We start from the raw sequence: 16,580 nt of genomic DNA on the forward strand, positions 1-16,580 counted from the left end.
TGTGAGTTCCTGAGTACAATGATAGTTCATGTCCAGAAGAGAGCATTTCACAGTGCTCCTCCTCATCCTGTGGCTCTTACATTCTTTCTGTCCCGTCTTCCACACAGTTCCCTGTTGGCTCACGGTTTGGGAGGCTCACAAGATCAAATGGCTCCATTGCTTTGGGCCTCTGCTCAGGTGGTGGAATAAACTGCTGATCTCATGTAGGAAACAAAGGAAGAAAAGGAGACTGGGCTCCCACAGTCCCCCTCTCAAGGACATATCCCCATTGATCTAAAGATATCCCAGTAGGCCCTACCACTTAAAGGTCCCACTACCTCCCAGTAGCATCTCCCTGGGACCAAGTCTCATGCACATTCACCTTTGGGAAACATTCATCATTCAAGCCATAGCATCATACCATACAACCACTCTGAAGGCAAAGTTGGAATCAGTCCTCACAGAGAAGCAGGAACTTTTCCTTGGAAAATAATTGCATTCTCCTCAGAGTGCCCCCCATACCCCCAGACAGATTCATAATGTTCCCAGTCGTTTCCCTAAGTCTGTCTTGCGGAGAGGCAGACTGGAGAACATGAGGCAGTGGTTTTAAAATTCCAGACACCTGAACAGTTCTTTACTTCTTTGGTCTAACCTCTAGCTAGTTTTCAAATCTATCATGTAAAACAATAATGACACTCTGATTTCAGAGGCAGATTCAGAAAGAGAATGTGTTCAGTATGTCCCCATCTTTACAGTGACATACTTGACCAGATACCTAACGGTTAATGTGATTTGACTCAGGAAGGACTTATTGAAAGAGTTAAATGAAATTCCCCCTGTGGCCTTTAAATAGGATCAAGTTACCTGACCACTCATACATTTATCTTCTTCATCTGGAAATTGAAGATTGAAAGACTTTCCTCCTCCAGTATCTATGAAATGGGGGCAATATATATAGAATGTGATGGTTAATCTTCATTATCCACCTGACTGCATTTTGAATAACCTAGGAAACACAGCTCTGGCCATGTCTGTGAGGCTACTATTAGAGAGGTTTAACTGAGAGAGGAAGATGCACCCTGAATATGGGTGGCACCATTCTATGGGCTGGAGTTCCAGACTGATTAAAAGGGAGAAAGTGAGCTGGGTACCAACATTCATTTCTGCTTTCTGACTGTGGATACAATGTGGGCATCCACCTCACACTCCTGTTGTCATATCTTCTCCATAATGAACTATATTCTCAAGCCATGATCTGAAATAAACCCATCCAACCTAACGTTACCTTTGTCAGGTATTTTGTCACAGCAATGAGAAGAATTTCTAATGTGTCCAAGTGCCTGGCATTTCAGTGTGTTGCTCAGTGGATGGTGGCTATTGCTGATAACTTCTGTAAGACATACTCACCCTAATCAGTTTATTCACTATAGAAAACTAAATGTTCTACTTATTCCATTTAAACAAAACTAGACTAGGGTATGCTGGGGAACAAGACTCAGCTCTATCTTCCTCATCAGTATATGATGAATATTTCATACAATGTCAGTGCTCCATATATCTTTATAGAATTTGAGTGGAGAGGTGTTTGCTTTTTCTAGAACACAGTCCTACATAAATGCCCAGGTCTACAACTAGCTGTCATCCTCAAAGCATCTTTCTAGGGCTCAGTTTTCCAGTGTCCTAGTGGGAAGTGGTGGGTTCTAGCCTCAGGATAAACATATATGACTGTGAAGGCTTCTTCAAACTTCTAGTTTCTGGCTCAAAGTTTCAGGCTGGGAGCAGTAGTTGCCATGGGTGTGTTGTGTCATCAGAGGGAGAATTAGTTACTGATGGGAGAACAATAGAGAGGGAAATTGATGGAGGAAAGTGTCAGGCACTAGAGAGATGGGCACTCCAGGAATATTTGTTGAGCTTTTGCTGTGTTCTTTCCAGCTGCATTGGAGGATGTTAGTATGACAGATGCTACAAAGTCCCATTCTTTTTCAATCACTGCTGGGCAAACACACATCTGCAGGCTGGATTAGTTCTGTGGAAGGCAAGGCTAGCATGTGCAGAATTAGAGTGAAGTAGCCACTCTCCCGACTTTAGTGTTCAGGCTGACGGTTCCAACCTAGCACCCCAGGCCAGACCATGTCCCTGGCTTCAGGCCTCATGGCTGCCATTCCCCAGAACCCTCACACTTACCTGCCTAACTCTGTGTGACCTTGTTTCTCTATAAAACTACTCATCCTCTGAACTGAAGTATGGATATCCATCTCCTTTTCTTTCCCCAAACAACAGAGGTTTGATGCATGTGCTCTGTGTTTCCATGGTATATCTGTGTTGCTGCCTATGTCATTATCTCTGTTTAGGTCTCTTTTCTCATGATACTGAGCTTTTTTTATGTGTATGAGTGTATTCCCTGCATTATGTGAGTGCACCTGTGTCATGCAATGCCATGGAGGTCGGAAGAGGCCTTTGGATTCCCCTGGAACTGGAGTTAAGGATGGTTTGTAGCTGTCATGTGGGTGCTGGGAATTGAACCTGGGTCCTCTGCAAGAGCAGTCAGTGCTCTTAACCACTGAGCCATCTCTCCAGCCTGATACTGAGCTTTTGAAAGCAGGAAGTGATTCTTATCACATCTCTAGTACCAAACCCAGTAACTGGTATATACCAGTGCAAAATATTATGTTTAATAATGATTGCTAGGTATACATATATATATATATATATGGCACTACGTGTATTAGTCTATTTTATACTACTGTTCCAGAATACCAGATACTAGGTAAATTAAAAACAATAAAAGTTTATTTGACTCATGATTTTGGAAGCTAGGAAGTCATGGTGCTAGCGTGGAGAGGGCCTTCACGCTGCATCATAGCATGATGTAAGGTGGAAGCAAAGGAGGGCAGGAGGGAGTGTGCAGGACCAGAGAGGAGGGGAGAGGAAGCTGCCCTTCTATCAGGAGCCTGCTCCTAAGATAGCAGCAGTAATCAGTTCATCAGCGCAGAACCTTCATGACCTAATCATTGATTAAATTTCAACAAGAGAGCTAAAGAGGGGATATTCAAAACTCTCCTGACAAAATCTATATGTTAGCTTATTAGAGATGAAGCCCTTGCAGTACTCTAAGTACTTCTGCGTATAGAGTACTCAAATACTGTAAGACTCAGACTTTTTAAAATTAAGAATTGTGAACGTTTGTACTTGATTGTAGCCATGCTAACCTAGGTATGAGGCAGTATTTGCATTTCAATATCATTGGACATTTTTCATATGGTTATGGACCATTTTATGTGTTTGGAGAAAATCAAGAAAACAGAAACTAGTAGATGTTGGTAAAGATGTAATGGCACAAGCCACCATGGAAAACACTGTAGAAATCCCTCCAAATTTTAAATAGAACTACCCATACAACCCCGCCATATTCCAAAAGAATTAAAATCAATATCTTGATGATCCCATGATTGTAGTAGCATTGTTCATCATAACTGAAAGGCAGAATTAGCCTACATGTCCATCAGCAAGTGAATAGATAAATTCGGCTACTCTATATGTCCAATAGAACACTATTCAGCTTCATAGATGAAGGAAATTCTGCAGTATAGAAAACAAATGGACCTTGAAATGTTATGCTAAATGAAATAAACCTGTCACAGAAAAGCTAATGCTACATGATTCCATGTATATGGAGTATCTAAACAACCAAACTGTAGAATCAGAGTGCTCGCTGGGCCCGGACAAGAGGGAGAAGGGGAGGTGCTACTCAAGGGCGGAAAGGGAAGGTTAAGCAAAATGAACACATTCTGGAACTCTGTTGCTGTGGTCAATGTGCTCCATTGTTTTTCATCGCTGTGACTAAATTCTTGAAACAACTTAAAAGACGAAAGATTTATTCTGCCTCATATTTTCAGAGGTTCCAGAACATAGTTGTTTGGTCCCATTGCTTCTGGGCCCCATGTGTGTTGAGGCAAAATGCCATGACAGGAAACATAGTAGAACAAAGTGGCAGGCCTTATGGCAGACAGGAAGCAGAAAGTTAAAGGACGAGGCCAGGACACCATATATTCTTCAAAGGCCTCCAGTGACCTATTTCCTACAACTACCTCCAATTAGCCCATTCAACTGCTAACCCCTCAACGGATAGCCCACTGATGAGGTTAGCATACTCATGATCCAGTTACCTCTCAATAGAACCACAGCTTAGGACCAAGCTGTTAATTAATTACTTTTGTTGCTGTGACCAAATAGCTGACAAGAATCAATTTAAGTGAAGAAAGGTTTATTTTGGCTTACAGTTTGAATCCCTTCTATTTATCAAGCAGTCTGTCTTAGTAGGGAAGGCATTGGTAACAGGAGTATGAAATAGCTGGTCACATTACCTCTGCAGTCAAGAAGCAGACAACACAGAGGAAGTGGGGCCAGATTATAAAACCTCAGGGCCCACTCCCAGGGGTCCCATTTCTTCAGTGAAACTGATGTTCCTAGGTGTTCCAAAACAACACCAGCAGTTGGGGACCAACTGTTCAAACATGAGCCTGTTGGGGACATTTCATATTCAAACCCAAAAAGGGAGACATTATTATACACAAACCATAACAGTCAGCAATATTTTATTATTTTTTAATATTAAGAGGATTGATCTTATATCAAGTGTTCTTATGCAAAATACAGTTAAAACTAAAACTTTCAAGTCACTCCCTGCTGTCAGACATGGCTAGCATTTGATCCACCACCATTTCTGACCCCCATTTCTTCCCATCCTTTCAGTGTCCATCTCTGGTCTTAAAACCTCTGTGGAACAACAGACCCTTAAGTTCATAATTCATTGTGCATGAGGCATGTGGAGATAAAGGGACCAAAAATATCCCGTGATTGTTTTTTGGACACCTTTTCAGCAGACATCATCTTTTACAAGGATCTAGATCCACGACCAAAGGCAAAATAGCCAAAGAACATAAACTAAGAACTAACTAAGCTCATAGGCCTCTTGACAGGATCTCTATGCTGTTGTAACATTTCAGTTTCCAAGAAAAACTATACACTGCCAGATCAGCCACCGCTAGCCACTCATTATTGATTTTTAACCCATTCATGTTAATATTCTTCCTGGGAAACTTTATCTTCCTCATGGATCAAGTACATATCTAGGAGACCATTTGGGGAACCCAAACCATACCATATTCTTTCCACAAAGACAGACCATTCACCCTCAGAAGCAGGCTTTCCAACTGAGTTCTTTAGGAATGTCTGAATAGTTTCTACCATCTCCTGTAGAGGGAGTGTGCAAGAAGTATCGGGTTGGGTGGGCACTTTAAGATTTCCCTGGGTCCTCGGATATGGGGAAGTGGTGAGCTCTCTTCTTGGGTTGTTATCTTTGCTTCTTAGCCCAGCCAGAATACGGCCATATTATCAAGTATTTATCTTGCATGAACTCTGGGCAGGTCCTGGTCCAGACACTGACAGTCCAGTGGCAAAGGATAGGTCCTGCTGTAGGAGCTTGTAGATAGGCCAGAGTTGTGCCCAGTATAGAATGTGGCACCATGGACCCCTGTCTATAGTTGTGGGGCCATGTTATGAAGCACCAAACAGAGGTCAGTTCTCCTTTTACACCTGAGCTAGTTTTCAAGGATGTAGCAGAGCCAAGCAAAAGGCAATCCAGAAAAAGTTCACAACTTTACATTGGTCCAGAAACAAGAAATAACATGTATGTCGGAAACCAGCTTGAAGCATCTTGGTGAACACACTCCAGAGTGAATAAGATGAAGCTGGAGAGGTAAGGGTCTACCCCAGTGTTGTTATTCCAGATGAAGGGGTTGGGTGAGTATAGACCAAATGACCTACACAGACTTCCAAGTCAAGGCTGAAGTGAGAGGTTCAAGCCTCAAGTCTTTTCCTCTTTAGTGATTAAGCCCAACAGTGAAGAACATAGACTTTGAGTCAGAAGGATTGGGCTGGGGTCCTGACTTTGAATACTGCTAGTTTATTTGCTTTAAAATGAAGATGGTACAAGGACTCTATATTCAGTAGTGATGTCAAGAGACCACAAGAGACAGCACCGTGACCCTGGACTTTGCAGCCACAGAGCTATAAATACCCCTAGACCAAAGGGGATGAGGGAAGGGAGACATGATTTACCAGAATAAGAGAGAGAACCCTATGGAATCTGCTCCCAGGAGAGGAGTAGGGGCCTGTCTTCCAGAAGTAACATCAACCAGGAGCCAGATTAGAGGCCCAGGGCAGTAGATAACCTGTCTTTGATTCCCTCCCTCCGTTAGCATCTCTGTTGTAGTCTTTATCAGTTGGAATCTACTGAGGTCAATAATGCCATCCATCTTTATTCATCTATCTACGCAGTTCGGCCTCCAGGGCAGGGCAGAATGGCTCCAAAATGGCTGATGGAAGACATCTGGGATACTTGCCCCATGGGGAAGTGACAATGAGCAGTCCAGTTCCTCGTGCAGTTGCCCCATAAGAGCACTGGAATTATCGGCACAAATGCTGCTATGTTCGGCTTTTCTGAGAGTTCTGGGGATTCAAACTTAGATCCTCCCACTTGTGTAGCAAGTGCTTTTCTCACCGAACTATCTCCCCAGCACCCCTGTTTCTTAACCTTTATTCAGACCCCAAGGAAGATTCATTTCTTTCTCCTCTGTCCTCAGTCCATCTGCATGAACACAGCTTTCTATACAAAAAGGAAAAAAAAAGAAAAGACAAAAAGAAATTGGAATATACATTAAGAAAATGAGCACAAGACGAGGAAATCTTTCTTGAATTTTCAAAACATTTTTTTCTTGAAAAGAAAGCCAAACCGTAAAGGAAAACATGCTCAGTTGTTAATAAACAAAAGACTTACATATCTAACATGTAGGGTTTTTTCCAAGACAAACTAACATTTTGTTCCGTCAGCTTTTCCTAACGTGCACATTTCATTTAGCCCAAATCCTTATTATGGGGAAAATTTACATACCCATCTCTCTGGGCCCCAGGGTTTCCTTGGGTAGTGAAGTATGAGCTGGTGGTTTGGGAAACACTGGCTGCCATTCATTTTGCCCACAGCAGCAGATCTTGAATAATGAAATTTTCCAAGCACTCAGCCCCTAAACCATACTCGAATTTAGATGATTCGGAATCTCAGCCCACAGAATGTGTCTGGGCTTGACAACTCTTGTCACCCGTTTCTCTCTACAGCTAGCCGTGCTGTACCCCTGGTGGCAGAACTTGTGAAGAATGGTGGACCACGACTGTTTTAAACTTTATTACATTTATTAGGTGCAGACAGCCTAATCCCTCACAGACCTGCAGTCAGTGGATGCCTGTTCATTTGTTCTTACTAAACTAATCTTCAGGCTGTGGCTGTATTTTGAACAACACCAAACTATTCAGGGCTCGGCTTGAGGCCATGCCTCAGTTTGGGGTCAGGCCTCCACTGTAACTGCCACTCTCTAGCCCCAAAAGGAAGTTCTGCACCATAGAACTTTGCATTTGGTCTTCTGCCTTCAGAACCAAGCACTGCTGGGGTCACTTACAACCTCCATCCCACTTCTTTCAGACTGTGTGGTCTCCCTCCCCAAGCCCCACATGGGCCCCAGGCAAGTTGTAGTCTTTTCCTAAGTGTTATAGCCAGTTGAACAAACTGGAAGAGAGGAGCCACAGTCATGTACCTTAAAACCCAAAATAGAATTAAGAATTTTCTAGTCTGGCTGTCTGCATTTTCAGATGAGGAATTGTTTTCTTTTTAAAAAAGAATATCTTTTATTTATTCATTGACAGTTTAATACTTCATATAATGTCTTGTTCATATCCATTTCCAACTCTGTCCTCCCACTCCCCACTAGATAACCCCCAACAATGTTTCCCTCCAACAGTCATGTTCTTTCCCTTTATTTTGAAACCCACTAAGTCCAATTAGTTGCTGCCTGCTGGAACGTTGACCCCCCCATCACCTATCTGCACCCCTCTTATAGCCCTCCCACCAATCCATATGCTCTGTCATTTATGTTAAGGCCTATTGAGCCATGTTTGTGTTCTCAAATGTCCTTCAGTTGAGTCCATCCACGGGAACCTGGTCAACTTATCTAGCATCACTCCCTTAAAGGAAACCATCTCTCCCTCTGCCAGTAATCAGTTACCAATAGTTCCTCTGCTAAGGCTAGGGCTTCTTACCCATTTACCCACTTATATGCTAGGTTTTTGTCTGGCTTGAGCTTGTATGGGTCTTGTGCATGCTGTTACCATTGCTGTAAGTTCGTATGAGTAGCTTCCCAGATGAGGAAATTTTGATCCCCATAATGCATCAGTGACTCACTGTTAGTAAAAGTAGCATTAGAGGGGCTGGAGAGATGGCTCAGCAGTTAAGAGCACTGACTGCTCTTGCAGAGGACCTAGGTTCAATTCCCAGCACCCACATGGTGGCTATAAACCATCCTTAACTCCAGTTCCAGGGGAATCCGAAGCCCTCTTCTGACCTCCGCGGCATTGCATGACACAGGTACACTCACATACATGTGGGCAATACACTCATACACAGAAAATAAAAATAATAAATAATTTTTATGTGTATGCATGTATCGCCTGCATGCAGGTAAGTGCACCCATGTCGTGCAATGCCTGCAGACGTTAGAAGAGGCTGTCGGATCCCCTGGGACTGGAGTTACGGACAGTTGTTAGCTGCCATGTGGGTGCTGGGATTCAAATCCGGGTCTTCTGCAAGAACAACCAGTGTTCTTAACTGCTGAGCCATCTCTCTAGGCCCCAAAAATATTTTTTAAAAATATTAGAATACAGAGTAGAAACCATGGCTTTTTAAATTTTAATATATTTTTATTTTATTTTGTGTTACTTTTTAAATTGCTAACTATGTGCTTTACCACTGAGATACACACCTAGCCCCAGAATCCACAATCTTATGGGATGAATTATAGTGGTTATATTTAATTAAAATTTATACTCCTATTGTATTTGTTGGATGACTCTTCATCTGTCCAGATCCATAAGTAACTTGTCCCACCACCCCAATCAGACCTTTTAGAAGTCATCTTTGACATGGACAGTGGAACGGTAGCTGGGGTATTGTGGTTCTGCAGTGTTGTGACCTGTGCCACCTCATGTGGGTATTTGTTGCATGTAATGGACAAAACAGGTACCCAGGTTGTAAAACTTTCTTTTCTTCCTGTTATAACTTCCTAAATGAAATGATCCTGAAGGGGCCCAGAAATGTCTCTGTGCATGGAAGGTTGTCTTGTTTTTCCTAGACTGCATGGGATTGTAATTAATACTGTGTGTGAAGCATTATTTGGAGGGATGGGGCGACTGAAAAGATGGTTCTGTGGGTAAAAGTATTTGCTGTTCAAGTCTGGTGACCTGAGTTCAATTTTTGGAACCACACGTAAAGGTGAAAGGAGAAAAGTGACTCCGAAAAGTTGTCCTCTGACAACTATATGCGTACTGTGTCACGTACACACATACACATACACACCCACAGCCACCTACACACACACACACATACACACCCACAGCCACCTACACACACACATACACACCCACAGCCACCTACACACATATGCATACATACCCACACCCACCTACACACATACACATGCACACCCACACCCACCTACACCCACACCCACCTACACACATACACATACACACCCACACCCACCTACACACACACACATACACTAATAAATAAAAATTGAAAAGAGTATTTGCCTCTTTTGTGATGGGAGTTAACCCTTTTTCCTGCTTACTTAAATTAAAATCCCACTTCTGTGGCACCTATGTGATTAGAGTATGTGGTTCCTTGCTGAGATTGTACTTCCAGTGCAAGCAGTGTGGGTTCCATTAATGTGGCTGTGCACACACTCAGAAACCGCTCCCTTTTGTCTTCCAGACTCTGCGGCTACCCTCCTTTTTATGATGAAAATGACTCAAAGCTCTTTGAACAGATCCTCAAAGCAGAATATGAGTTTGATTCCCCCTACTGGGATGACATCTCTGATTCTGGTGAGTCTCCCATGGGTGGCCTCTGTGATATTTACACCCAGACTATGTAACCCTGATAGGTCCAAGGATCCTAGGGTTTCAGGATGGTTCTGAGGCTCCTGTCTTCATCCACTGGAACTGTGGTAACAAAATACACAATCAAACATTTATTTTGCATTTCTGAAAGCTATGAGTCCCAGATCAAGGCACCAATGCATTGGGTGTCTGATGAGGGCCCACTTCCTAGTTCATGGGTCTTCTTGGTGTGTTCTTACCTGGTGGAAGGGGGAGGTGGGGCCCTCTAGGGCCTATTACTTGAGAAAACTCATCTCTTTCATGAGACATCAACCTACATGACCTAATCACTTCCCAAAGGTCCATCTCTAATGCCCTTATCTTGGGAGATAGGACTTCAACAGAGGAATTGTTTGGTCTATGATGTCTCCCAAGGAAGCTTTATGAGCTACACACTTGGATGTGACTTTCAGGACAGGCTTACAACATATAATTAGACCCAGCTGAGGGATGGAAACTCACCCTCTCTTGGTGTGGGTATTCTGGGAGTCAAATGTTTTTAGCTGGCATTTGATGATCACCAACTATAAGCTGAGTGCTAGAAACCCTGTACATGTGCTAACTCACTCAGTCCTCAAGATGACCCAGCAGATGGGTATTGGTATTATCTACATCTGACAGAAGAGGAAACTAAGGCCCTGGGAGGGGGAATAATGACTCAATTCATGCAGTTAGTACGTAGCAGAGCTGAGATTTCAAACCCCCGCTTGTACTCTAGAGCCCACTTTTGAGCTATGAAGCCACAGTGAAATATTTCTAGGGAAGCCAGTCTCCTCCCTGAGGGATAAAGAGCCAGGTGAAGCAGTACAGCCTCCCTGGGCCTCAGCAAAGGAGAGGAGTAGAAGGATGAAGTGAGATGATGTGCAACCTCTTTCCAGGTTTCCACACAGATCATTTTTGTTATGTATGTTACTTCCTCCCAATTGGAATGTCCTTGCCTGGTTCCTCAGTCTTTCACATCCTGGGCCCAGAATATCATTCTACAAATTACAGTGGCAAATGCTATGGGGAATGTTGGACTTCTGAGTTCAGAAGATAGAGCTGAGTTTGGAAGATGGAGCCTCCCTCTAGAAGCTCTGACCTGTGGGCAGTGAGTGCCATGCCTTGCAGTGCAACAGGTTCCATCTTCAGGTTCTGTGACCCTGTCCCTCACATTCTCAGTACCTGCTCTGGACTTTGCCCTGTCTATGGCTACCAAGCCCTCTCCACTTCCCTAGAAAGCATATTGGTGCTCCTCTGCCTCATTTTTTATTAGATGGTAACAAGTCAAGTGAGATGTGAATGCCCTTCCCTAGGGGTAGGTCTCCTCCATACCAGGCCCAGGACTTGATGACCTTTGCAGTTCCTTAGTGGGTTTACTAGAACCATCGTTGTCTATCACACATTCAAAGCAGCCTTAGAAATGGCAGCGGAAGACTAAAGAGAGGCATGTGGTTACAAAGATTATATCCTCTTCTCTCTGGATCAAGCACATCATCAGCAACTAACAACAAAAAAAAAAGAGCATAGAGTTGGGAGTCAGGGTCCCAGCCTGGCTTTGCTGTCTCTTAATTTTCTAGGTCACTCTTGGAGTCCCAGCCAGGGCTCTGCTTTTGCCCAATACTGGTGTCTTTTTTTGTAGGGAAGGCAAAAAGTTGATCTCACGTTTTTAATGGTTCAAATGGTATTCTTAAATACACAGATACATCCTGTCATCACAGCTCTTCTATCTCTTGTGCTTTCTTTTTAAACAGCAAAGGACTTCATTCGAAATCTGATGGAGAAAGACCCAAATAAAAGATACACCTGTGAGCAGGCAGCTCGGCACCCCTGGTAAGACACCGTTGTGAGGGCCGTGTCATCCCACACACCCCAGAGCAGGCTTTCCACTGGCTCCTCACATTCATGAAACCCACACAGATGTTCTTTGAGTATCTTCCTGGAAGAGTTTTCCTCTTCTCCCAGGCCAGGGTTTCTGTGCTGCTGTTCTTGTGCCCTTGGGATGCTTCTGAATATACTCAGGAGTTAACTATGCAAAGATAGCGATAGCTATGTAGTTCATAGAACATCTCTGAGGAACATTTTTACAGAAGGCAAGCGCCCAGTGAGGCATTAAGATTGGAGTTTATTTCTTTGGTTTATTAGCTAGTAATTGTTTATACTTTTTCCCTTTCAGGTACTTTTTTCCAATTAGTGTTTCTCCAGCTCTAGAGAGATTCATTGATGCTTTATGGCATTCTACACATTACCAGTGTTGTGTTCATGTCACGAAGTGAGAACTCAGCTTCACTGACAACTAGCTGTGACCTTGAGTTTATGCTGCCTTTTCTAAGGCTCAATCTTTTTCATCATTAAGTGATAATAATTCCTACTGAGTTGCCTGCAATAAATTGTTTACCGAGTTGACATAATAAATAGTGGAATCTAGTGCATCCAAAGGAATTAATACAATATCTGGATAGAACAAATGTTTAGTTCATTATAGCTCCGTGATCCATTTCAAGACAAGTAGCAAGAATAGAGTTGGTTGGTCAGATTCTGTTGTTATAACAAAATGCCTGAGATGATCACTTGAAAAAGGAATTTTTCTTTTGTTCCCAGTTTTAGAGCTATCAGCTAGGGCTGTCATGCTGGGGCCTGTGACAAGCCACGGGGAATACATGGTAGAGCAAGAAACCTACCTTATAGTAGCCAGGAAGTAGGGAAGAGAGATCAGTGTTCTATAGTCATCTTCAAGGCCATGCTCCTGAAGACCTAAAGTTCTCCTTAGTCCGCACCTCTTAAAGGTTTCTACCACCTCCTAATAGTGCGAAGTTCGAGACTAAACCTTTGACATTTGGGACTTTGGGCATATTAACATGTGAACTATAGCAACAAGAATAATGAAAATACGGGCAGGGGGTACTTGCCTAGCGTGTGCAAAACCCTGGGTTTGAGCCCCAGTACGTGCGCACGTGCGCATGCACACACACACACACACACACACACACACACACACATCTTGAATTCAGGCTAAAGCTCCCCTAAGGAGCATGTAGGAAACCATTTGGTGTTTATCCTGGCATCTTCTATAGGATATAGCATTCCTCCAGGCTGTGAACCTTCCACAGGGAACCCACGCAGGAGCAGTGTCATAACCCAGTTCACACACTTGAATTTGTCGCTGCTGCTCTGCAGTTTGTTGAATGTCTGTTGTGTTTCAGGAACTTTGCTGACTGCTTTAAAGTGCTCACTCTCTTTTTCTCTACAATAACCTTGTGACATAGGTTCCCTCTTCAGAGATAAGGAAGTAGTAACAGAGTCCAGTCTTCACAGCCATTCAGCGGCAGCCAGGGCTCTAGCCAGAACTGCCCGACTCCATGGTGAATGCTCTGTAGTGTATAAGGAGGGAGAAAGTGGAGGAAGGAAGGTGACAGCAAAGGCAGGGGAAGGAAAGGCTATCCTGAAAAGCTGAATTGTGTCATTGTGAGATTGCTTAATAAGTCACTTTGGAAAGAAGGTCCAAGGATAGTATGACAACAAAGTAAAGGTTTTCTTGCTTCGTATACAATAGACCTTTAAAGCTGTCAGACTGTTTAGATTGTTTTAGGGAGGAGGAAAAGGACCTTGAGAAGAAGGGACGTAACTTACCTCCTCGTGCTTGTTCAGTAAGCTAACTGCACTCTGTAGGAAGTGGGAAGAAAGCAGGTTAAAGTCTGGCCTCTGTTTTTCTTTTTGTTTCTAAAGGTATTTTTAGAGATTTACTATTTTTAATTTTGTATATGTGTGTGGGTCTGTGTGTAGGTATGGGCATGTATCTGTGGTGACCAGAAGAGGGCATGGATCCCCTGGAGCTGGAGTTACAGGCGGTTGTTAGCACCTAATGTGGTTACTGGGAATTGAACTCTAGTCATCTGCAAGAGCAGTATGCTCTCTTAACCTCTGAACCATCTTGTCAGCCCTTTTTTCTTTTTATTAGCATATATTAAGTCTATATAATGGGTTTTATTACGTTATGGCTTGTTCACATGTGTATCTTGATCATAGTCACCCCTCTTTTGTCCTCTTCCTGCTCCCACTAACCTTCTTCCTCTTCCCAACTAGTTCCCTTTATACTTCTGTGTGTGTGTGTGTGTGTGTGGTGTGTGTGTGTGTGGTGCGTGTGTGTGTGGTGTGTGTGTGTGTGGTGTGTGTGTGGGTGTGTATCCTAATGACTTTAGTTAATGGTTGCTTGCATAAGTGTGGATGAGTAATTTTTACCATAGCTGCACCACTGAAGAAAACGCATGACCCTCATCCCAGCCTCTGGATCCTCACGGGGGGGGGGGGGTTGGGGGAGGGCAGAGAGGATGGAGCATCCCCTTCTATGGCAGGAAAACCTGGCCTCTCCTTTTAGAAAACCCAAACCAAAGATGCTTTGTTGGGACTGCAGGAGAGTACAGTGGGCCTAGCTGGATGTGGTGCCCAAGCCAAGTCTTTGACCAGGAGAAGGCTGCCACCCAGTCCACCAGAAGCAGGAGCGCTCCAAGCGTGGTGAACATCCTGGGCCCAGAACAGGTTAAGCACTGCCTGTCTGTTCACAGGGCATAGCACTTGGTATTCTTTGGTACTGTAGAGTGAAAGAAGATAGGCAGGAGTTGAGACTAGAAACCAGGGCAAGTGGTCTGGCCTACCTTTATCTCTTATTACCTGGGTGTGCAAATTCCTACCCTTTGGGCATCCTCTGTGGAGTCCAGATCATAGATGATAATATATTATAGAAGGATTTTCAAGGGCTTAAATTAGACAATGCATGTAACAAAGAAGAGATCCACCCGGCACCTAATACATTTGAGATATATGTGAAATGTTATTATTTTATTAGTGCCCTAAGGAATTTGGGCAGTGGAACCCTGATAGGTTTTAGGAAGGGTTTATTTATGTACTCATTTAGTTTTTGTTGCTGCTGTTGCTATTTTCTGGTACTGAGGATTGAACCTAGAGCCTCGCTCATAACCTACCACTGAACTATATCCCCAGCATTTTTTGTTTTGTTTTGTTTTGTTTTGTTTTGAAACAGGACCTTGCTAAGTTCCCCCAGGCTGGCCTTGAACTTGTGGTCCTCCTATCTTTACTTTTGGAATAGATGTGATTCCAAGCCTGCTCTAGGCCTTGAACTTGTGATCTTCCTCCCTTAGCCTTTGACATGGATGTGCTTCTAAGCCTGTTCCACTAGATGGAGCAGATTTAATTCTAGAAAGCCCTGTCTGGTTGCAGGGTAGAAGTTAGGAGTGAAGAGAGGGTTGGATGTGGCGTAGGAAGGTACGGCAGAGGGTCGGCCTGTGAGAGACACTTGGGGACTGGAAAAACTTTAGCACTGGCGGGATGGAGGAGCCACAGAGGAGCCTTAAAAAATTCCTTCTAGTATTCCTTTAAAACTAGTCCTGTTTGCCACATCTGTGAATGATAAGGATTATGCTAAATCAGTGCTGATGCTTTGTGGGGAACCTCTGTAGACCACCCTTTCTTTCTTAGAGTAAGTAATCCAGTACAATAGTCGTGAAACTGAATAATTAAAACTTTGGCTTCTCTTAGGAAGAGCTCCTAGTCATAGGTGTCCTATGGGGAAATTTATTTTTTTTAATGTCCTGTTCCTTAATGCTGCAAATTATCAGTATTTATAAAGTAACTGATTTTGCACCACTTTTTTGTGACTTGTGACCACGGCAGAACAGTGTCTTCTAGACTGTATCTATATAAAGTTAATAGAATGGAATCCGTTCATCTCAGTGACACACGGATCACAACTAACAACTTACCAATCAGAGTTTGCCAGTTCCAATTCAGCATGGCTGTAGCTGATTAAGAAATTTATATAATTCTTTGCTAGCCTCTCTTACTAACTGAATTATTCATTGGCCAGTAAAATGAGCCTCCCAAAATGTTTTAGCAGGTGTTAAGGACTCCTTTAAGGAACACAAGTCATAAATAACTACTCCGGAAAATACAGATATATTTTCTTCTATTTAATTTAAATGACAGTCTACAATATTGGTTTTCCTGAGGCTGTCTTTATCAGAATATGTTGGGGATGATTCATGTTCTCACTTAGTAAAACAGAAAACATTGGGTCTCCTGGAAAAGAATACTCCTTGCTGTGTAAGAGGCAGACTCCGCCTAGCCGAGGTGCTCATCCTGTGGTCCAGTGCTGTGTGTCTGGATTTAGTGACAGCACATTGCGTCAAGTGAAGAAGGTTTTTGCCAACCCAGCTCTTAGAGCTGCTTCCACTTGGTCAGTCACGGGTGGCGCTAGAGCGTGTTGCATAGAAGAGCGGGTACAGAGGGTCAGCAAACCTTACAGTCACAGTGGAAGCTGAAAGCAGAGAAGACTTTCTGGTTTTGTTTTTAGACAGACCAATGTGAAAATATTCTAAGTTGAAAAGTTGCATTTGAAGTATGATCATTTAATATATTCATATTACCAAAACTATTATACTGGGAGTGGTTTCTTCGGTGTTATAAAGGTTTAATTTTACTTAAGGCAGTTACTTAATGTGTTTTTTTTTTTTTTTAACCCTTTTAAAAAAAAAGTGGGGGATGTATACAGTTGTTAAAGACAT

General features: G+C 43.1%; 1 protein-coding gene across 4 annotated transcripts in view; it reads left to right on the forward strand.

The window, feature by feature from the left end:
- Window positions 1-16,580, forward strand: part of Camk1d (calcium/calmodulin dependent protein kinase ID) — a 506,581-nt gene that overhangs the window by 472,293 nt on the left and 17,708 nt on the right. For all 4 annotated transcript variants that reach the window (XM_008848529.2, XM_017802046.2, XM_008848530.3 and 1 more), the window contains 2 exons: window positions 9,857-9,969; window positions 11,757-11,835. In XM_008848529.2, the coding sequence (XP_008846751.1) occupies window positions 9,857-9,969; window positions 11,757-11,835 (192 nt within the window). The remainder of the gene's footprint in view (window positions 1-9,856; window positions 9,970-11,756; window positions 11,836-16,580) is intronic.

Source organism: Nannospalax galili, unplaced genomic scaffold (genome assembly GCF_000622305.1).
Source record: "Nannospalax galili isolate Female #2095 unplaced genomic scaffold, S.galili_v1.0 scaffold1144, whole genome shotgun sequence".
Taxonomy (NCBI): Eukaryota; Metazoa; Chordata; class Mammalia; order Rodentia; family Spalacidae; genus Nannospalax; species Nannospalax galili.